This window comes from Doryrhamphus excisus, linkage group LG5 (assembly GCF_037039965.1).
Source record: "Doryrhamphus excisus strain RoL-2023G ecotype Guam linkage group LG5, RoL_Dexc_Guam_v1.1, whole genome shotgun sequence".
Taxonomy (NCBI): Eukaryota; Metazoa; Chordata; class Actinopteri; order Syngnathiformes; family Syngnathidae; genus Doryrhamphus; species Doryrhamphus excisus.
In genome coordinates this window covers 4,127,554-4,150,930 of record NC_136361.1, presented here as the reverse complement: position 1 = coordinate 4,150,930, position 23,377 = coordinate 4,127,554, and the positions used below count along the sequence as shown (strand labels likewise).

The 23,377-nt window shown below is 40.4% G+C and overlaps 1 protein-coding gene across 2 annotated transcripts in view; it reads right to left on the bottom strand.

Annotated features, from left to right (window-relative positions):
* The window catches only part of zfhx4 (zinc finger homeobox 4), a 120,368-nt gene that overhangs the window by 54,367 nt on the left and 42,624 nt on the right, over positions 1-23,377 (bottom strand). For both annotated transcript variants that reach the window (XM_058059539.2, XM_058059540.2), the window contains one exon: positions 3,502-3,736. In XM_058059539.2, coding sequence (XP_057915522.2) covers positions 3,502-3,736 — 235 coding nt within the window. The remainder of the gene's footprint in view (positions 1-3,501; positions 3,737-23,377) is intronic.

Sequence of the window (23,377 nt, the reverse complement as noted above, 5' to 3'; positions counted from 1 at the left end):
TATTACCCAATATGGTAAACATTATTAGAGCCCTCTAGACATGAAATAACACCCCTACAGTCACCTTTTAAACTAACATTACCCAATATGGTAAACATTATTAGAGCCCTCTAGACATGAAATAGCACCCCTATAGTCACCTTTTAGACTAATATTACCCAATATGGTAAACATTATTAGAGCCCTCTAGACATGAAATAACACCCCTACAGTCACCTTTACACTCATATTATCCAATATGGTAAACAATATTAGAGCCTTCTGGACATGAAATAACACCCCTATAGTCAAAAACATTACATTTACTGGAGCAACTGGGGGTTTGAAATCTTGCCCAAGGGTACTTGGACCATAACATGGACCGCTCTACCACCTTAAGCCATGCCGCCCCATCGGCGCCATCGGCCCCATCGACACAAACAGACGGCCCCCACAAATCTACTGTATGTACATCATGGATGAAACAAGAAGCCAAAAAAGCGGTTTTGTATCCTGCCAGCTTCCGCTTAAGCATTCCCCTTTTGGAAATTCCCTATTGGGAGTCAAAGCCAACATAGGAAAGGGAAAGGATGGCGGTAGTGACAAATATGGTGCGTTTGAGGAGCAGAGGATTTGAATTAGGATATTGTGCAAAAAATAAAAAAAAGTAAAAAATTGGAAAATTGCTCACAAAAGAATTTGGGAAAAATATCAGGAATTGTTGGATCTAAAAAGCGGCATTGCGGCTCCAAATGGTGCAGGAATGTGATGCGTGTGTAATTAAAACCAAAGTAATGAGTGTCCATGTCAGGGTGTGGTGGTAACACACATATACACACACACATACACACACACACACGTGTGTGTTGGGGCTATACTGGAATGCTATTCCAAGTGTCTTCCACCCCCCCCCCCCCTTCCCTTTTTCCCCCTCCCATCTCGCTCTTTCAGGTCAAGCAAAGCAAAAACAAGTTAAGCGCTCATTTTCTCCCAGCAGCATTAACATAAGGATGACTAAATAATAGACCCTGACTCTCTCTCTCTTGCTCTTCTGGTTTAAATTACACCCTCCCTCCTTTTTTAACTCCATCCCTTACATACCCTCACCAACCTTCAAACCCCCCCACTCAAAGAAAAACGATTAATCTTTTTTTTTTTTTTTTTTTTTTTTTCTTCTTCTCTCTCTGAATGTTTTACAGTTCTGTTACACTTATTAGCTGCTGGCAGGACGGAGACTCTTAAATGAAAGCCAAATTGCTTTGGTCATGAGAAAGGAAATGAAAGCTCACTCCAGGGAGAGGCTGCATGTGTGTGTGTATATGTGTGTATATGTGTGTGTGTAAAACGTACGTGTGCATGCAGGGGCCCGAGATCCTCCCAAGGTGAAATTTCATAAGCTGCCCGCCTGCATGGGATGTCCCTGTGCATGCAGTATTTTATATGTGTGTGTGTGTGTATTTGTGGGGAGATATAAGCGCAGCAGCCTAATAGGAACAGTATGCTCATTTTGGAGAGATTAGGAGGGAAGGACGGCTCTGTATCGGGAGACGTGATGTGGATAGGAAGGCCAAAGGCGAGAGGGAAGGAGGGAAGGAGGGAGGGTAGGACGACTTGACAGCATGTAGAGGGGAGTGGTGCAAGAAGGAAGACGAGAGGGAGGAAAAGTAAGGTGGATGTAATTATAGCCAAGGGCAATCGCAGTGGAAAGCAACAACACGAGCGCAACAACAACAATGCGCGTCGTCACAATGACCTCTGTAATAAATAATCCTAATTTGGAATCTTTTTTTTGTAGCTATTGAGTTGGTCGGCATTGGAATTAATGCTTCTTTTTACATTCAGAAAACTGCCAAAAAATTACAATTACTAGTTTCTCTAGTTGCTGGCACTCGCTTTATTTGGCCCCGTGGTGGGTTATAGCAGTTGCACTCTAAAAAAAAGTGAGCCCATTATTAGAGCCCTCTAGACATGAAATAACACCCCTATAGTCACCTTTTAGACTAATATTACCCAATATGGTAAACATTACTAGAGCCCTCTAGACATGAAATAACACCCCTATAGTCACCTTTTAGACTAATATTACCCAATATGGTAAACATTACTAGAGCCCTCTAGACATGAAATAGTCACCTATAGTCACCTTTTAGACTAATATTACCCAATATGGTAAACATTACTAGAGCCCTCTAGACATGAAATAACACCCCTATAGTCACCTTTTAGACTAATATTACCCAATATGGTAAACATTACTAGAGCCCTCAGGACATGAAATAACACCCCTATAGTCACCTTTTAGACTAATATTACCCAATATGGTAAACATTACTAGAGCCCTCTAGACATGAAATAACACCCCTATAGTCACCTTTTAGACTAATATTACCCAATATGGTAAACATTATTAGAGCCCTCTAGACATGAAATAACACCCCTATAGTCACCTTTTAGACTAATATTACCCAATATGGTAAACATTACTAGAGCCCTCTAGACATGAAATAACACCCCTATAGTCACCTTTTAGATTAATATTAATATTAATTAATGAAAAAAATAACCACTCTAAATAGCCTCCAAGGTGCATACCTGAAATTAGACCACTACACAACATAATGATTTATAGTTCCGTCCTTTTTTTTGCAGGTCCTATTAAAGAAATATATAGTTTAACACTGTAATCAATAAAATAACCACTCTAAATAGCCTCTAATGTGCATATCTGAAATTAGACCACTACACAACATATTGATGATTCATAGTTCCGTCCATTTTTTGCAGGTCTGATATAAGAAATATCTAGTTTAACAGTTAAATGAAAAAAATAACCACTCTAAATAGCCTCCAAAGTGCATACCTGAAATTAGACCACTACACAACATAGTAATGATTTATAGTTCCATCCATTTTTGGCAGGTCCAATTTAAGAAATATCTATTTTAACACTTTAATCAATAAAATAACCACTCTAAATAGCCTTCAATGTGCATACCTGAAATTAGACCCCAACACAACATATTAACGATTTATAGTTCCATCCATTTTATGCAGGTCTGATATAAAAAATATCTAGTTTAACAGTTAAATCAATAAAATAACCACTCCGAATAGCCTCCAAGGTGCATACCTGAAATTAGACCCCAACACAACATATTAACGATTTATAGTTCCATCCATATTATGCAGGTCTGATATAAGAAATATCTAGTTTAACAGTTAAATCAATAAAATAACCACTCTAAATAGCGTCCAATGTGCATACCTGAAATTAGACCACTACACAACCTATTGATGATTTATAGTTCCGTCCATTTTTTGCAGGTCCAATTTAAGAAATATTTTGTTTCACACTGTAATCAATGAAATAACCACTCTAAATAGCCTCCAATGTGCATACCTGAAATTAGACCCCTACACAACAAATTGATCATCAATGGTTCCACCCATTCTGATCTCCATTTATAAGTTCCCATTCAAGAATGAAGTTGTAGGTGAAAATGGAGAAAGAGCAGCACAAACCTTGGCTTGAGGGACATTCCTTGACGTGGAACAGCTCGTGTAGTCCGAGTCCGTCCTCGTCCCCTCTCAGGCCTTGCTGGTGCAGCTGCAGTTTCCTCAGGCCTTCGTTCTGCTGGTGGCGGGCCGAGCGGGCGTGCTGCACCAGGTTGAGTCGGGCTTTGGTGGAGTAGTCGCACAAAGTGCAGTAATAGACACACGATTCCGGGTTGTAGGCGCTGTCCAGCTTGTGCAAGTGCTGTTTAAAAAAAAAAAAATGAAAACAGGAAGTGCATTTAGACATGTCGTCAATCATATAACAGGACATTTGAGGGGAACATCTGAAAACAAATCATGCCCCCGTATCCTTTACCACTTTATTACCATGAATGCTTTTCACTCTGCCATGGTTTTCCAGTTCATTTCCAAAGATCCAAAGCCCAGAAATCCCACTTCCCTGGCTTCAAACAAGCCGGCAACGTCAATGGATAATATCCCAGGCACTTTGCCTATTAATCCAACAATCAGATGCTGCCGTATGTGAGCAGATGCAGCCCCAACAAAGCAAATACTTTGGAAAATATGCCTCAAAAATCCATCAGTTCTTTCCATCATCATGCAAATCTTAGTGTCTTTTGCTTTTACTTTGGTTTTCTTCTATTTTTTTGTCCATCACAAAAGGTAATGATGGCAATCATAATAATAATAAAGATAATTACTGTTAAGAATTGGAAGTCTTTAACATGACTAGAGCCCTCTAGACATTAAATAACATCCCTATAGTCACCTTTACACTTCTATTACGCAGTATAGTAGACATAATACAAGCTAATATGGGCTCACATATGTTAGCATTGGGATTAGCATTGTTATTTTTTTTAACTTAAAGTTCTACACGGTCGTCCTTCGCTACTTTGAGGTTTGAATTTTGTGGATTATTCATAAATAAAATGAGATTCATAAATAACTGTTAAGAATTGGAAGTCTTACATAATAAAAACCTGTTTACAACCTTCTAAATATGTTTTTTTTAACGTGACTAGAGCCCTCTAGACATTAAATAACACCCCTATAGTCACCGTTACAGTTCTATTACTCAGTATAGTAAGCATAATAAGAGCTAATATGGGCTCACCTATGCATGTTAGCATTGGGATTAGCATTGTTATTTTTATTATTTATATTTATTATTTTTAATTACATAATTAAATATATAATTATATAATTAAATAATTGTATATGTTTTATATATTTTTATATTTTATATTATTTTTATTATTTATTTATATAAAATTTTTAAAGCTCTACACAGTCGTCTTTCGCTACTTTGAGGTTTGAATTTTGTGGATTATTCATAAATAAATAGTTTTCTGGTTGAAGGTTTGAATAATCCTTACTAAAAAAAAAAACTAAACAAAAAAAAATTCTTGTCCGCCCACCACTCTGCTCCCCTAGGGAACAAATTTATAGCAACACACACTTATATTAGTCATATTTTCGCTTGTTATTGCTACTATTTTGGGTAATATGAGTGTAAAAGTGAATATAGGGGTGTTATATCATGTGTAGAGGTCTCTCAAGTTAACAAATTAACTTATCAATTAAGTGTGATAAACGAGGGATTTCTGTATTTTTTTTTATTTTTATAATTTGTTCCATCTGTGCGTCTTGAGGTCGCCGCCGACATGACACCACGCAGAAAATACGTAATTTTTGAGTATTCGATTTGCAAAATGTTGGATCTCACTAGCAGCCATACTGCTGTGGCTGGTCGTGTATATTATATATATATATATATATATATATATATACGATGAAAGCAAATCAGTGGAAATTGTTGCTGACTGTGCTACAAACTATATAAAGGATCTACAAGCGCACACCATTTTTTTTTTCACTTAATTACAGCGCATTCATTTTCCAACAAAATCCCACTCAATTCCCCGGAGAGCAGGTTCATCCATTACAACCACATTTTAAATCGGATACACACACCAGACACAGAAGCAGGAACAGTGTGTTTGTGTGTTTGAATATGCATTACACAGCCCACGCCTGGCAGGAGTCAAAGTGCTCCTTTAAACGTTCATAAATCATGGATATGCTGGCCGGCGATCTCCCGAGCGCCTGCCGAGTGCCAGAGCGACAGACAGACAGCCCTCTAGTTTTCGGTCTTAAACAAACCCTCAGGAATGTGCTGATGGCGAGAGAATTAATATTAGGAACCCGAGTGAGTCGTTCAACTCCAAAGCTTCATATCCCTAAAAGCAAATAAGAGGCGGGATAAACCCTGGATTGGTCTCCAGCCAATCACAGGGCACATATATTCAAACAACCATTCACACTCACATTCATACCTATGGACAATTTGGAGTCGCTAATTAACCTAGCATGTTTTTTGGAATGTGGGAGGAAACCGGAATACCCGGAGAAAACCCGGAGAGAACATGCTAACTCCACACAGAGATAGCCGAGGGTGGAATTCAACTCGGGTTTCCTAACTGTGAGGTCTGCGTGCTAACCACTCGTCCACCGTTCAGCCTGAAATCCTGTTTATGACCTTCTAAATAAGTTTTTTTTAGCATAATTTAGAGCTCTTTAGACATGAAATAACATCCCTATAGTCACGGTATACCCAATATAGTATACATTCATTCATTCATTTTCTACCGCTTATCCTCACAAGGGTCGCGGGGGTGCTGGAGCCTATCCCAGCTGTCTTCGGACGAGAGGCGGGGTACACTCTGGACTGGTGGCCAGCCAATCACAGGGCACATATAGACAAACAACCATTCACACTCACATTCATACCTATGGACAATTTGGAGTCGCTAATTAACCTAGCATGTTTTTGGAATGTGGGAGGAACTCGAGTTTCCTAGCTGTGAGGTCTGCGCGCTAACCACTCGTCCACCGTTCAGCCTGAAATCCTGTTTATGACCTTCTAAATAAGTTTGTTAGCATAATTTAGAGCTCTTTAGACATGAAATAACACCCCTATAGTCACGTTTATGCGTTCTACCCAATATAGTACCCATTCATTCATTCATTCATTTTCTGCCGCTTATCCTCACGAGGGGTGCCGGAGAACATGCAATCTCCACACAGAATTGAACTCGGGTTTCCTAGCTGTGAGGTCTGCGTGCTAACCACTCGAACACCGTGCAACCTAGAAATAGAAGAATAAATAATAAATAAACCACAGGAAGTAAAAAGTGAATTATAAGTCTTATTTTGTGTAAAGTTGACTATAGGGGTGCTACTTCTTTTCTGGAGGGCTCTAACAATGTTAAATACATTTACAAGTTGGTCAGCATGCCGAACCTCTGCCAGCCCGCGTCTGTTATTATGGGATTCATTTTTTACCGCTTCTCCTCACAAGGGTCGCGGGGGGTGCTGGAGCCTATCCCAGCTGTCTTCGGGTGAGAGGCGGGAAACACCCCGGACTGGTGGCCAGCCAATCACAGGGCACATATAGACAAACAACCATTCACACTCACATTTATACCCATGGACAATTTTGGAGTCGCTAATTAACCTAGCATGTTTTTTGGAATGTGGGAATAAACCGGAATACCCGGAGAAAACCCAGGGTGGAATTGAACCCTTGTCTTAAGCAAGTATTCCTGAGTGCATAGTCCACTCTCATTCATTTGATAGAGATATACTGACTTCGGGGGAGAGGCGGGGTACACCACTCGCAGGGTACCTATAGAGATACAAACCCAGATCTCCTGACTATGTTGCCGACATGCTACCCACTAGGACACCGTGTGAATGACCTCTGATTCGCTTCATCACACAGCAACCTAACACTCAATAATACTTAGGATACTTAATATACATTACTTGTACCATTCAAGTATGATTCATGTTTGCATCAAAAAGTCAAGCCCTAGTTGGAATGCTACACTCCAAGCGCTAAGGGCTTGCAAAATAAGTAACCGTGTTGGAATCCCGAACAAAAAAGAAAGCGGCTTTGAAAAGCGCCATTGTTTTTTAACACTAAAGCGCTAATGATTGATGACGCAATGAAACATGGAGGATCTATAGAGAGCCACCTATAGAGATATGAACCCAGATCCCCTGACTGTGTTGCCGACACGCTAACCACTAGGACACCGTGTGAACGACAGGAGGGAAAACCTCTGATTCGCTTCATCACACAGCAACCTAACACTCAATAATACTTAGGATACTTAATATACATTACTTGTACCATTCGAGGATGATTCCGCGGGATTTGTCATGTTTGCAAAAAAAAAAAAAATCAAGGCCTCGTTGGAGTGCTACACTCCAAGCGCTAAGGGCTTGCAAAATAAGTAACCGTGTTAGAATCCCGAACAAAAAGCGCCATTGTTTTTAACACTAAAGCGCTAATGATTGATGACACAATGAAACATGGAGGATCTATAGAGAGTCGCTTATGGCTTTCTGGGATTATGACAGGCCCGGAACGTCGAAAACGTTTCATCGGAAAGACAGCAGGGATGAAACTTCCATGTGGGATATATATGACGTGCATGTCCAGGAGCGCACGTATGTGCAGTGAGAAGAAAAGAAGCCCGGAGTGAGGGATGAAAAAAAAAAAGTGCGAGGGAGGCCCTCCTTTCATAGAGAAACAAAGATAGCTGTAATTAATGGCCCTGAGCTGCGGTCGAGGGGAGCTTTCTTCTGACAACTCGGACTTAATTAAAACTTAAGACTTCTGAAAGGGCCTCTGACTGCGAGGGGGGGGACGTCCCGCCGCCCTCATGAGAGAAAAAAAAAAAAAAGCTCGGATTTCCGACAAAGAAGAGAAAGAACGTCTCGAGAAAAGATGTTAGCAGCTGTAGCTATGTTGATAATCCCTGTTTGTTAAAGATGTATGAAGGCAGGGAGGGACGGGGTGGTGGGGGGGCGGCGGGGGGCATGGGTGTCACACACCTGCACCAAACACCCTTTTAAACTTCTGATTATGCAATGATTAATCAATGCGTTAAAAGCTCTTTTATGAAAGAAATGCAACATTCGAAAGCCGCCCCCTGCACCCCCAGCCCCCGGTCCCCTCGACTCCTCCCACCACACAGGATCAGATAATAAAAGCTTGGCCTGCTCTTTTGTTTTTGTGCATTGTTCATTAGCCCGGCAGCGACAACAGAGCCACACTCGATATGCTTGGCTTGGTCGGGTGTATGAGAGCAGTACAAGGTGGGCTGAGGGGAGGGGTGGTTGATGGGGGCGGCGGGGGGACGGAGGGGGGCATGCAGGGCCGAGAGGTAGGGGGTGGCTTTGCATGGCCGCAATGCCATGAAAGAGGCAAGTGGCACTGACAGCACACGTTGAATGCGAAACCCCCGCAGCTGGCAACAATGAGGAGTTGGACAATGTGAACGTTTGACGAGGAAAAACAGCATTCCCATTCCGTCCCCTCGTTGGGTTGACTTTTCCGTGCGTGTGCGTCACCTCCGACTTCAATTAATAACGTAAAGATCTTTCAACAAGCGGCCTTTAATTAATTTTCAATACATTTTTTCTGTTTTGTATTGGTTATTCTGCATACAATATCAGCCACAAAACGCCAGATTGTTGCCAAATACACAACACGTCTACTGTATTAGCTTGCTCATACACGGAAACATTGAACATTTGTTGGGTTCTTTTTGCAGCCATAAGAAAATCAGAGACTCGTGATTTATAATTCATAATAACACATGGCAAAACAAGAAGGTGGTACCCGTGTCGATCTTGCTTGTCTTACATAATAAAACCTGTTAACGACCTTCTAAATATGTTTTTTAAACATGAATAGAGCCCTCTAGACATGAAATAACACCCCTATAGTCACCTTTACACTTCTATTACCCAGTATAGTAGACATAATAAGAGCTAATATGGGCTCACATATGTTAGCATTGGGATTAGCATTGTTATTTTTTTACTTAAAATGTCTACAAAGTCGTCCTTCGCTACTTTGAGGTTTGAATTTTGTGGATTATTCATAAATAAATTGCTTGGCGCCATATTGTATGCTAACCAAAATGTATGCAAATCAAAGCAAAACATTGCCAGATTTTTTTTTTACGTTAACTGAGGCATATGCTAACCAAGGACCACTGCATTAACAAGCTAATAGGTTGCGAAGAAGTCAGTTTTGTGATTAAAAATGCAAAAATACAAAATGAACATAACTGGAATGACACAGTGACACGACAAGACACACGTACGTTAACCGAGGCATATGCTAACCAAGGTTTCACTCCGTAAGCAAGCTAATAGGCTGCTAAGAAGTCGGTTATGAGATTAAAAATGCAAAAATACATAATGAACATAACTGGAATGACACAGCGACACGACAAGACACACGCATGTTAACCGAGGCATATGCTAACCAAGGTTTCACTACCTAAGCAAGCTTATAGGCTGCTAAGAAGTCGGTTTTGTGATTAAAAATGCAAACATACATAATAAACATAACTGGAATGACACAGTGACACGACAAGACACACGTACGTTAACCGAGGCATATGCTAACCAAGGTTTCACTACGTAAGCAAGCTAATAGGCGGCTAAGAAGTCGATTTTGAGATTAAAAATGCAAAAATACATAATGAACATAACTGGAATGACACAACGACACGACAAGACACACGCATGTTAACCGAGGCATATGCTAACCAAGGTTTCACTACGTAAGCAAGCTAATAGGCTGCTAAGAAGTCGTTATTTTGATTAAAAATGCAAAAATACATAATGAATATAACTGGAATGACACAGTGACACGACAAGACGCAAGTACATTAACCGAGGCATATGCTAACCAAGGTCCCACTGTTTTAGCAAGCTAAGAGACTGCTTATAAGGTAATTTTGTGATAAAAAATACATTCAGAACACAGACTTTTTAGTGTATTAGCACGATATGACAGATGCCATATTGTATGCTAACCAAAAATGCATGCAAATCAAAGCCAGAAATTTTTAACATAACCGAGGCATATGCTAACCAAGGTCCCAGTGCATTAGCAAGCCAATAGGCTGCTAAGAAGTTGGTTTTGTTATTAAAAATGCAAAAATACATGATGAACATAACTGGTATGACACGACAAATTGTATGCTAACGGGAAAATTTACGTGATTTTTTTGCCATAGATTTGACTTAAAACCAAAGCACATGCAATGCTAACAGAGGTTTCACTATACAACAATAAAACAACTACACAAATGTGAGTGATATCTAATTTTCAAGCACGTTCTCCTGAGACTGGTTAAATAATAAACATTAGCGCCCCGTTAATTGTCTGTGCTTGTCCACAGAATTATATATATATAAAAAAAAACACACACACACCTCCTCGTGGCGCCTCATCACAGCTCCTGGTGGCGGTTAATTGTTGCAAATTAGTGTTTGGCAAACAACCAAATAAGCTAACATTCCCAGTGGGCCAATCAAGATCATAAACAGTTCCTCAAACGCAACACACACACACCTCTTCGTAATGCAAATTACCACACCGGGGGGACTTCCTGTTTACTTGTCAGAAAACACAACATTGTCAGTCTTGTCCGTGAAGCAACACTCACATTGGAATAGCGATGGAGTAGGGCGGGGGGGGCTTAATTTGACAGGTGTGGAAGCTCCTTCGTGGTGTGTTTTTGTGTGTGTGTGTGAGAAGAAGACAGAGGACTACATTCATTATGCCGAATGAGATGTTTACAAAACACCTTCCTGGCGCACAAACACACACACACACCTTGGTTTGAGCTGAGAGTGTATGGGGGGGGGGCGCTCGGCATCACATTCATTTGTTCTGTCTGTGGCGGCAAAGCTGTCTCATTAACTGAATTCTTAATAAGGCACGGCAAAATACGTCGCGGCGAAAACTTCTTTTATCTTTCCTCTACTTGTGTATGTGTGTGTGTGTCATTTTTCCGCTGCGTATTTTACTTCACAAGTGTGTTTTTTGTGTCTGCCTATATAATTTCAATTGCGTTCTCCCACCCTCCCTTCGCCTCCCCATTGTGTGCGCAAACTTGTAACGACAAAAATATTTCAAAAGCAAGAAGGCTCGCTATTTTCCTCCATAAACCAAATGACAAATTAGGGTATTCAGCACCAACATGACTCTTTCCTGTCATTAAGCGTGGAAGCAGGCCGCTAATGAACACATACTGCCGCTGTAGCTATGTCTTAATAACAGCTATGTGAGTGTCGGAGCGTGTGCGTGCATGTTTTTATATGTAAAGAACTGTCACATGCGTGCCTGTGTCCAAATGTGCACCCTTCACATAACTAGCGAAGAAAAAAAAAATTCTTTTATCATTGTTTTTAAAGCAGGCTATACCTTTTTTTATCTTTTTTTGTAGTGTCACCAGCTTGTCACCAGGGGTGGGCGTCCATCTGAGACAAAAACAGCCCCATTTGGCCCCCGGAAAACAACAAAAGCATGTTTTGTTCCTTGAAAGTATTTTAAACACATACCAACTCTGCCTGGAAGGCTGCCAAGTGTAGAATTCCAACCTGTGCTACCATCTCGTGAACACATGTTACTGCCTACTGCCCCCCCCCACGGGAATAAATAGCGAGATGGCTGCTGATGAATCTATGCGTGCTAAAAAAAGAGAAGCCGAAGGGCTCAGGTATGTGCCACCTCGCTTCCACTGAGAGTAGTAAATATAATGCATGGAAAGGAAAACATATAAGCAACTTGAGGCCATGTACTTTTTAACAAATATCAGTTGCCACGTTTACATGAGGAGCCATATTGTATGCTAACCAAAATTGCATGCAAACCAAGGCGAAACATTGCCAGAAATTGTTAACGTTAACCGAGGCATATGCTACCCAAGGTCCCACTGCATAATCATTAACACGATATGAATGGGGCCATATTGTATGCTAACCAAAAATGCATGCAAACCAAGGCAAAACATTGCCAGAATTTTTTAACGTTAACCGAGGCATATGCTAACCAAGGTCCCACTGCATAATCATTAACACGATATGACAGGCGACATATTGTATGCTAACCAAAAATGCATGCAAACCAAGGCAAAACATTGCCAGAAATTTTTAACGTTAACCGATGCATATGCTAACCAAAGTCCCACTGCATAAGCATTAACACGATATGACAGGCGCCATATTGTATGCTAACCAGAAATGCATGCAAACCAAGGCAAAACATTGCCAGAAATTTTTAACGTTAACCGATGCATATGCTAACCAAGGTCCCACTGCATAAGCATTAACACGATATGACAGGCGCCATATTGTATGCTAACCAAAAATGCATGCAAACCAAGGCAAAACATTGCCAGAAATTTTTAACGTTAACCGAGGCATATGCTAACCAAGGTCCCACTGCATAATCTAATAGGATGCTAATAGGATGCTAAGAAGTCGGTTTTGTGATTAAAAATGCAAGGTTGTCGTTGAAAGTTGCAGGTTTGAATGATTTCACAACAATCTCAATAATCCTTACAAAAAAAAACAAAAACAAAAAAAACTTATTTTTTGCACCTTCAAGAAAGTTTTTAATGTTAACCGAGGCATATGCTAACCAAGGTCCCACTGCATAAGCAAGTTGAGAGACTGCGTGCAAGTCATTAAAAAATACATTCGGAACACAGACTTTTTAGTGTTGTTTTGGATTGAATTTTCAAGAAATTTTCAAGAATTTTCAAGGAATTCAAGAAATAACACATGTCAAAACAGGAAGGTGGTACCGGTGTCGATCTTGCTGCCATATCATGTCTCCGGCAACAATCACATCTTCAATGAAGGTAAATGTAACCACTGCATACATTTTTTTAACGTTAACCGAGGCATATGCTAACCAAGGTCAGTCAGTCATTGGGCAGTCCCAATGATCACTGACACTTCCCATTAACTGTTTAATGGTGCATTGGTCTGATCTGGTTTCAACCGATCCTTGGCTAGGGGGCTGAGCATCTCAGCCAGGAAAGAAAGAATAACTCATAATTAAAAACTACTGAGATTAACTGTTGGGAGTAAATTAATTAATTATTACGTACTAGAAGTTGCATATGTTGGTTAGTGATTCTGACTTTGCAGGCCCTGCTGGCACACCACAACAGAAACTGACTTCTACAGCCACACCCAAAACTTTAGTTTTGTGGAATCGACACAAAATTTGGTACACTCTGACAAGCACATGTCGGAAAAATTTGACTAAGATCGGACACCCTTAAATAAAACATCTTTACAGAGTAGGAACTTCAGGATAAGTAGAATTAATATCAAAACATAAAATATTTACATAATATCTCACACTAAGAGTCTTTTATCGCCGCTGAAATAACAGAAAACTTTACGTCTTCTGCAGCTACTGTCTTCGCTCTGCTACCCCTAAATAATAATAAAAGATGTCTTCCCACCCCACCACCCCCCCACCCGGGTCTTGCTGATCTTGGCTCCTTGTTTTTGCTCGCAAAGCTTCCACTATCATAAAAGCTAAGCAAAATATTTCCTCAAGCTAAATTGCTTCTCTTGTGTCTCCGTCCTGGCTGATGGTCGTCCCGTGTAATCACAGCTCAGACCCCCCCCCCCAAAAAAAAAAACCCCGGTCCATGAGGTGCATGAAGGCCCTGTGGGCGAGCTTAGCTTAGGTCGCCCAATAATAATAATAAGCAACCATTGCATAATGGCTTGCCAAGGCAAATAAATGAATTATCACACCGAGTCTTTCATAAAAGACTCCTGCCATCTGTCTGTTCGTGTGCACTACGTTCTTTTTCCCCTTCTCCTTTTTACTTGTCAGCAGAAAAAATGAGGAAGTAAAAACGATAAAGCCTTGAGAAAAATAAAAAAATAAATACTATAACTCTCCAATCCCGACCAACCGGATTTCCCTTTTTTGTGACTTCCACACACATGCATACATTTCACACACTTGCAGGCGTGATGTAAGTACATCTGACATATGGGTCAAAGGTCAATCTGAAGTTCACAGCTTCCTGACCTCCCTGCCCCCCCCCCTTGTTTCTTGAAAAAAAAAATCACTTCATTCTCCCGAGCTCCCATCATACAGAGCCGCCCCCTCTGGTTTTAGCAGACTCAGTGCATATGTGTGTGTGTGTGTGTATGGTGTCTTAAAAGCCGGTTCACCTCCACCCCCCCACACCCACCTAGCAGAATGGATGAGTATTTACATTAGCATTAGATTTAGACAGCAAGGCTCAGCCACTTATTCTCTATTAGCCGTGCTGACCTTCACCCATTAGGGCCTAAAAGCTGACGCTTGTTGTCCCCGATGCCGGTAGGTGAGACTGACCAGACCTCGTCACGTCCCTAAAACCAGTGATTCACCTTTTATTTATACAAAAACTCCAAAAAAAAGCATAGCACCGTCAAGAAAGTGATCTGGTTTCAACCGATCCTTGGCTAGGGGGCTGAGCATCTCAGCCAGGAAAGAAAGTATAACTCATAATTAAAAACTACTGAGATTAACTGTTGGGAGTAAATTCATATATTCATGTACTAGAAGTCGGATATGTCGGTTAGTGCTTCTGATCGTGTGATAGCCCGAAAGTCGTATCCCCAAAACCAGTGATTCACCCCTTATTTATCCAAAAACTCAAAAAAAAAAAAGCATAGCACCGTCAAGAAAGTGACGTACATTCGTGTTATTTTCGTATATTTCGTGCGATTCCACGACCGACCAGTTGTCATCGAACAGTCCCATTAACTGTTCGATGGTGCATTGGTTTGATCTGGTTTCAACAGATCCTTGGCTAGGGGCTGAGCATCTCAGCCAGGAACAAAAAGGATGGACTCATAATTTAAAAACTACCGTCAAGAAAGTGACATACATTCGTGTTATTTTCGTATATATTTCGTGGGATTCGACGACCGACCAGTTGTCATCGAACAGTCCCATTAACTGTTCGATGGTGCATTGGTTTGATCTGGTTCCAACCGATCCTAGGCTAGGGGGCTGAGCATCTCAGCCAGGAAAGAAAGGATAACTCATAATTAAAAACTACTGAGATTAACTGTTGGGAGTAAATTCATATATTTATGTACTAGAAGTCGGATATGTCGGTTAGTGCTTCTGGTCGTGTGATAGCCCGAAAGTCGTATCCCCAAAACCAGTGATTCACCCCTTATTTATCCAAAAACTCCAAAAAAAAAAGCATAGCACCGTCAAGAAAGTGACGTACATTCGTGTTATTTTCGTATATTTCGTGCGATTCCACGACCGACCAGTTGTCATCGAACAGTCCCATTAACTGTTAGATGGTGCATTGCTCTGATCCTAGGCTAGGGGGCTGAGCATCTAAGCCAGGAACAGAAAGGATGGACTCATAATTTAAAAACTACCGTCAAGAAAGTGACATACATTCGTGTTATTTTCATACATTTCGTGCGATTCCACGACCGACCAGTTGTCATCGAACAGTCCCATTAACTGTTCAATGGTGCATTGATTTGATCTGGTTTCAACCGATCCTAGGCTAGGGGGCTGAGCATCTCAGCCAGGAAAGAAAGGATAACTCATAATTAAAAACTACTGAGATTAACTGTTGGGAGTAAATTCATATATTCATGTACTAGAAGTCGGATATGTCGGTTAGGGCTTATGATCGTGTGATAGCCCAAAAGTCGTCATATTTATCCAAAAACTCCCCCCCAAAAAAAGCATAGCACCGTCAAGAAAATGAGGTACATTTGTGTTATTTTTTGTAATTTTCATGCGATTCCACGACCCACCGGTTGCGAATTGTTGCCCCACTCCATAGTCAAATCAGACACTCACGGGATTTTACCCCCCCCCCCCCAATATAGGAGGAGGGATGCTGCAGAAATGCTAACACGCTCTTGGGCAGGGTTAATCACTTTCCATTTTCCCAAACATGCAAAGATGCTCGGGGTGAAAATCAAGGCAAAGTCCTAATTGACAGGATCTGTGAGAGACGTCAAAAAAAAAATAAATAAATAAATAACAAAAATAAAAGGAAATGGAAATCTGGGGCTTGAGCTAATTGCTTGGCACCATCAAAGAGGTTTGTACTACACTGATGTTGTTATATTTAACTAAAACTGAAAGAGAAGGGAAAATAATTTTGGCGCCGGGAGGGTGGTGCATTTTTTATTTATTTCATTTTTTTTTTTTTTTTGCCAAGTTTGGTTTTCTTTGCTTTTCACAGGATGCTGTCTTGCATAAAAAATATCCATTAGCGATACTTAGACAAAAGAAATGGCAGAAACACACGGCTAGGCACTGATTGGTTTTGAGAGACAAAGACGCCGTGAAACTATAGGAGCGCAGAACAAAAGAACAAGACACACAACGGGAGTGAATGATAGGGAAGAATCTAGACAAGCGTAGTCGGGTTCAAAATCACTAATTACACATTCCTGAGCCTGTGAAGGGAGTATTGTTTTCCAGTTAGCCCCAACTCTTCACATGGTTTCACTTAGCGCAAAACAAAAGGTACAGGGAACAAAACTAATACAGAGAGCCCCGCTAATGAAAGAGAAATGGGAGAAATTATCCCTGGGGTGGATCCTCGTGAGAAATCTGATGGTGATTATACCGGACAAAGGGAGTTCATTTTGAATCTGTCACAAAATGGCAGACAAAATGTTCTTTTTAAGAGTAATTAAATGAGGCCTTCACGGAGTAACGCAGTACTCATGACATTGCTTGAATCACACCTTTATGTAATACTAATACTAATACGTTTTTTTTTTATCGTCTGTATACTTTATCAGAAGCCAAACACTAAAATAGCGACCGCGTGTCGAGATAACTCCTGTAACAATTACCGTCCAGTCACATAAACCCAACCGACCGCATTTTCAACAACCTGATTTGTTCCGTCTAGAACCCATATAAACCCCACGCTGCTCCAGGAGGCTACCGTAACATGATAGCGTTGGCAAGGCACGGCAGGGTAGAGTCAAGTCGAGTCGAGTCGAGTCACCGCCCGGCTGGTGGTGTTTGCCCAGTCCCCGGCGGTGTAAAGGAAGGATATTGTTTTCTCTTGAAAAAAAAAGCCTCCGCCGCAGTCCGCATACCAGCGTCCACTCAACATACCAATGGACTCTTTGAAGATTACTCAAATGTTTGCCTTTGTTCCCCCACCAACCCCCCAACCGCCCAGTCCGCTAGTCCTAATCTAGACTCCTACCCTGACAGAAGAGGAGAAGGGATAAGACAAAAAAATTGGACTGGTTATCACCCTTTGGTATCAAAACTGTGCAGGGAAAAGGAACTGCAGTACCTGAAAAATAACAACACAGTTCTTAGTTCTATAATTAGCATTTGCTAAACTGTAGGGGCGTCGGAAAGTGAAAAAAATCTTTTTAAATATTATTTTTTTGCCCTAAAAAAATAATACCCCGTCTAAAATTGCTTCGTCCCGATGACCCAAACTTACTGAGTACATCATAAATGAATAGAAAATATGGTTTACTTTTTCACCTCAAAACCCAAATGTTCTCCCCGTGCATGTGTGGGTTTTCTCCGGGGACTCGAAAGGCAACAGATACAGAGTTATTTAGGGTTCTGTTAACAAATAACCCACCCATGTAATAAAGATAATTCATAAATTGCCTGGCTGGAATCTGTCTATAGTGTCCCAAATGTAAAAACAACCATCTATTCGTCAGAGACTGAGGCACCAATGCAGGGACGCCTGTTTTGGTACTCGACTAGCTTGTCAAGTGTAGTGTTTGGTGTGATAACCAAGACATATCTACGGCAATCATTTTCATTGAAAACCAAGGTGTACGGAAAGCTGTTTTGGTTTACAAACAATTGGTTTTTTTGGGACAAAGCCACTTTATTTTGTACGTTGTGCTTACATTATATATTGATATTAGCTTTATTAATGATGTAACTAAGCGTGCAGACCTCACAGCTAGGAGACCAGGGTTCGATTCCACCCTCGGGCATCTATGTGTGGAGTTTGCATGTTCTCTCCGTGCATGCGTGGGTTTTCTCCGGGGTACTCCGGTTTCTTCCCACATTCCAAAAAACATGCTAGGTTAATTAGCGACTCCAAATTGTCCATAGGTATGAATGTGAGTGTGAATGGTTGTTTGCCTATATGTGCCCTGTGATTGGCTGGCCACCAATCCAGGGTGTACCCCGCCTCTCGCCCAAGGAGGCCCCCGGGGCTGTAGGGTTTATGTGTCACAGCCGGCCTGGGAACACCTTAGTGTCCTCCCAGTGGATCTGGAATAGAGACCTGGACTTTCCTACTGAGACTGCTACCCCCAGGACCCGTATATAAGTAGAAAATGTATGCATGGTAATGAATTACGGCAAAAAGTTGACTGAATAAAAACAGTGTGGGAATCTGTGCCTTTCGGAGAAGACTACCGCATGACACACCACAAATATGCAATCCGGAACTTAGACCACATTCCTTTTGCGATAAATCCATCGAAATTTGACGGCTAACTCAAAGTCATTCAAAACAATCCATCGTTTTAATCGCAATCAATTACAAATATGAACATTCCTGTGCTTTAATTTAACTAAATGTGCTAAAAAACCCGCAAACCGACCACCCCCCCTTTGCCATCCGACCCACATTAATCCTGAACAAGTAAGTGGGCTTTCTATCAGGTCTATTTCAAAGCATTAGGGATTACCTCCCAGAACCTAAGCTGCTTGAACTCACAGGAGGTCAGTAGCATTGTGCTGCTGCTGTTGCTGCTGCTGTTTCGAGGCGGATAAGGGGGCCAGTGGGTAAAACTGGATGGACCGCAAGTCGGTTTCTCTTCAACGCCATCCCTCAAGACTTCTCTTTTCATTCCCACCTCTCTCTCTTGCTCTCTTTCCACCGTATAATCGAATATCTCCCACTACTTATCTATTCACTGAGCACCTAATGGTTAAAATCAATTAGAGCTGGAATGCTGAAATGCCGAATACTCGGCCACATGCTGATAATGACAGAGAGCGCATGTGAAGAGAGACTTGGGGTCGGTCCAAGTGAGGGACAATTACCTCCAAATCGATTGATTATTGATTTGGTAGCGGCGTTGAGGAGTATTTCAGCTCAACTTTGTCCACATCAATATCCTATAGCGTCACAGTAGGAGAAATGTGGATCCAGCTACCTTATATTGAGAAGTAGTACTTTAACAATGCTTATCCAAACCCTTGACTTATTCGGATGGTCGAAGTCGGTATGGACTTTGTTCTGTCTAAGACCCAAAAATCAGTCGATCTGTGGTCAGATAAGATAAAAATCCAAGAGTTCCTTCTCCCGGTTTGCTTTGTCCAGCTCCTGTCAGCAGATCCTGAGGCGTTCCAAAGCCAACAAGTCGTAGGTCTTCCCCGAGGCTTCCTACCGGTCGGGTGTGCCCTGAACACATCCCTAGGGAGGCATCCGGGAGACATCCTGACCAGATGCTTAAGCCACCTGACCTGGCTACTTAATACGAAGGAACAACTACCCTTCGGACGCTTGTACGGTTCTTGTCCTTTCGATCAGTACCCAAAGCTCAGTTCTATGGGTTTGTCTATGGAAAAATACTGTTAAAGGTATTTGCTACCAGAATGACTTCACGGTACGTGAAAAAAATAAAATTAAAAAAAAATAAAATAAAATAAAAATAAAAAATTAAAAAATTACAATAAATGTAAATATATTTTTTTAATATATTTTTTAAAGTATTTTTTTAATTACAAAAATGAACAAATGTAACAGTTACTGATTGTAAAAAAATAAAAAATTAAAAAATTAAAAAATGTATATATAAAAAAATACCTTAATCTATAATAGGAAAGCAGGAAGTGAACAAATGTAACAGTTACTGATTTTAAAAGTACCAGATGGAGGGGTAGCATTTAATAAGCTTTGCTTCTTCCTACTCCTTTTGGACATGTGGAACTGTGAACTGATGATGTGATGCATTCAATTGTAATCTGATGCATGTTCAAATGAAATAAAACCATTACCAAGTACAAAAATCTGACCTGTACTATTACTACTTTAAATTTGGTACACACATATATGTAACATTGGTAGAATAACATGATCGCCATCAACGACAGGGAAAATTGTAATCTGGCATTCCTATTTGTGGTAATTTACGGTAACGGAAACCTTATGGAAATCTTTAAAATGAAATATTTTACTCAACAAATCTTGTATCATCATATCGACAGTACACTCCACTGTATAGTGATATATCAAAGACAAGAGTGCTCGGACTGGACACATAAGACTCATGCACACTAATGCTGTCCCGGCCATCTGGTTGAATCCCTTAGAGAAGAATGAGCAAAACTTATTAATATCTAGGAGGATTACAAAGGGGCGGGGGAACCGTGTGGGATAAAGACCGTCCACTCACAAACAAACCCAGCTTACATCCACACGAACACACCTGCATTTATGCTTGAATTAGCCACCAACCTCACCAATAAGACCTCTCTGAGATTATAATGGCACCATGAGAGGCAGTTTGACTATGATCTACGAACCTCCCTTCAGAAGAATAACAACTATTAAAGGGAAAGACAAGGACAGGCGCAAGTGGATGGGCTCAAGTGGGAAGAAAAAAAAAAGTGTACATATAAGAGCGCTTCTATGAATAAATGCAATATATGAGCATATGCGACCGAGGGCGTCATGAACGATGGCGTGCATTTGAAATAGATCGGTCTCTTTTCTATTCCCGGAGAAGCGGCACAATGACTTTTTATGCAAATCTACAGGAGTCAATCTCCTGTCCATTTCACCGCATCACACTGCTCTAAATGACAGTCCGATAATTTGAGCTGCTTATATAAATATATATATAAATATATATAGGGGCTATTTGATTTTCAAATGAGCATAGGCAGTGTTGACCCCCGCTAATAGCCAAGGCACAGCGGTTGACTTAATACGAACACAAATGCATAAAGCCAGTCATTTGCATTCAAGAGCGATAGCAGACAATATAATACGCATGCAAGAAAAGGCCAAATAAAGAAGAAGAGTCGACGATAATGAGAATAAGGGGAGACTCTTTAAGATGCTTCACCAAAAGCATTCTCTTGTTTAATTGGCGGGGCCGCTGCTTGCCATGGGAATTATGGGTAATGAGAATGCTCTTCCTCAAAGTGAGACTACAAGAAATGAGAAAATATGTATGGAAACATGGTGTCCGTGTCGTGTGCCCTCCATTTTATTTTTTTTTACTTTGTGAAATCAAACTATGGAATGGATTGAGTAAGACCCTTAAAAAATGCACAACAATGAGCTAATTCAAGAAACAACTGCTTCAAGAAAACAGGAAGTGAACAAATGTAACAGATACTGATTGTAAAAAAAATAAAAAATTTAAATATATATATATATATATATATATACCTTAAACTATATTAGGAAAGCAGGAAGTGAGCAAATGTAACAGTTACTGATTGTAAAAAAAATAAAAAATAAAATATATATATAAATACCTTAAACTATATTAGGAAAGCAGGAAGTGAACAAATGTAACAGTTACTGATTGTAAAAAAAATACGAAAATATATATATATACAAATAAATACCTTAAACTATATTAGGAAAGCAGGAAGTGAACAAATGTAATAGTTACTGAGGGTAAAAAAATTAAAAAATAGAAAAAATATATATATAAAAAAATACCTTAAACTATATTAGGAAAGCAGGAAGTGAACAAATGTAACAGTTACTGATTGTAAAAAATTTACGAAAATATATATATATACAAATAAATACCTTAAACTATATTAGGAAAGCAGGAAGTGAACAAATGTAATAGTTACTGAGGGTAAAAAACTTAAAAAATAGAAAATATATATATATATATATAAATACCTTAAACTATATTAGGAAAGCAGGAAGTGAACAAATGTAACATATACTGATTATAAAAAAGTACAAATTTTAAATATATATAAAAAAAATACCTTAAAGTATATTAGGAAAGCAGGAAGTGAACAAATGTAACAGTTACCGATTGTAAAAGTACCAGATGGAGGGGTAGGATTTAATAAGCTTTGCTTCTTCCTACTCCTTTTGGACATGTGGAACTGTGAACTGATTATGTGATGCATTCAATTGTCATCTGATGCACGTTCAAATGAAATAAAACCATTTATGGACGTCAACCAAACCAAATATGGACGTCCATTTCTGCTTGAATAATGACGGAAAGCTGGACGGACAGACAGACAGACAGACCGGGGACAGACGAGGGTGGGGAGTTAGGGGGGTGGTGGCGACTGAGGACAGTTGAAGATTTATTCAGACACCATCTGAGAAACAGGTGCCATAGCCTATGAGACAGTGTGTGTGTGTTTGTGTGTGTGTGTGTGTGTGTATGTGTGTGTGTGGTCCCTGACCATGCAACATTGACCATGAACATTCTCCACTCCTAATGACCCAGGGGCGCAGCCCTGGTCACAACCTCAAAGCCCAGTGGACACACACACACATACACACACACACACATACATAAACACACACGTACGCTGGCTACAAACTGAACCCCCTACTTAGCCGTGCAACACTTGTGAATGGCACTGACAGATTTACTCCCGTCTCCTGTGCGTATTAAAGGCCACTGTTTGTTATTACAAATCATAAAGCAAACCATACATCATCAAACTCAATGCTAAGCTAAACACAAGCCACGGCCAGGGACAGACATGCTATACGCTACGCTATGCTAGGACGCCGTTTAATGTTCACCTTCTGGCGCACCATGCTAGCGTTAAAATGTCTTCCATGTTTTTTTCCAGGGCACTCAGCAGCTGTGTTAGCACCAAATTCAGGTAATCGCGGCAAATTTTTTGGACTATTTTTAAATACAGTCGACACTTGGTTAGTGCACGGCCCCGGTTAGCGTGTTTTCAATAACATAGTAAACTTACACCTTGGTTTGCGTACATTTTCTGGTTAGCATAAAATTGCGGTGC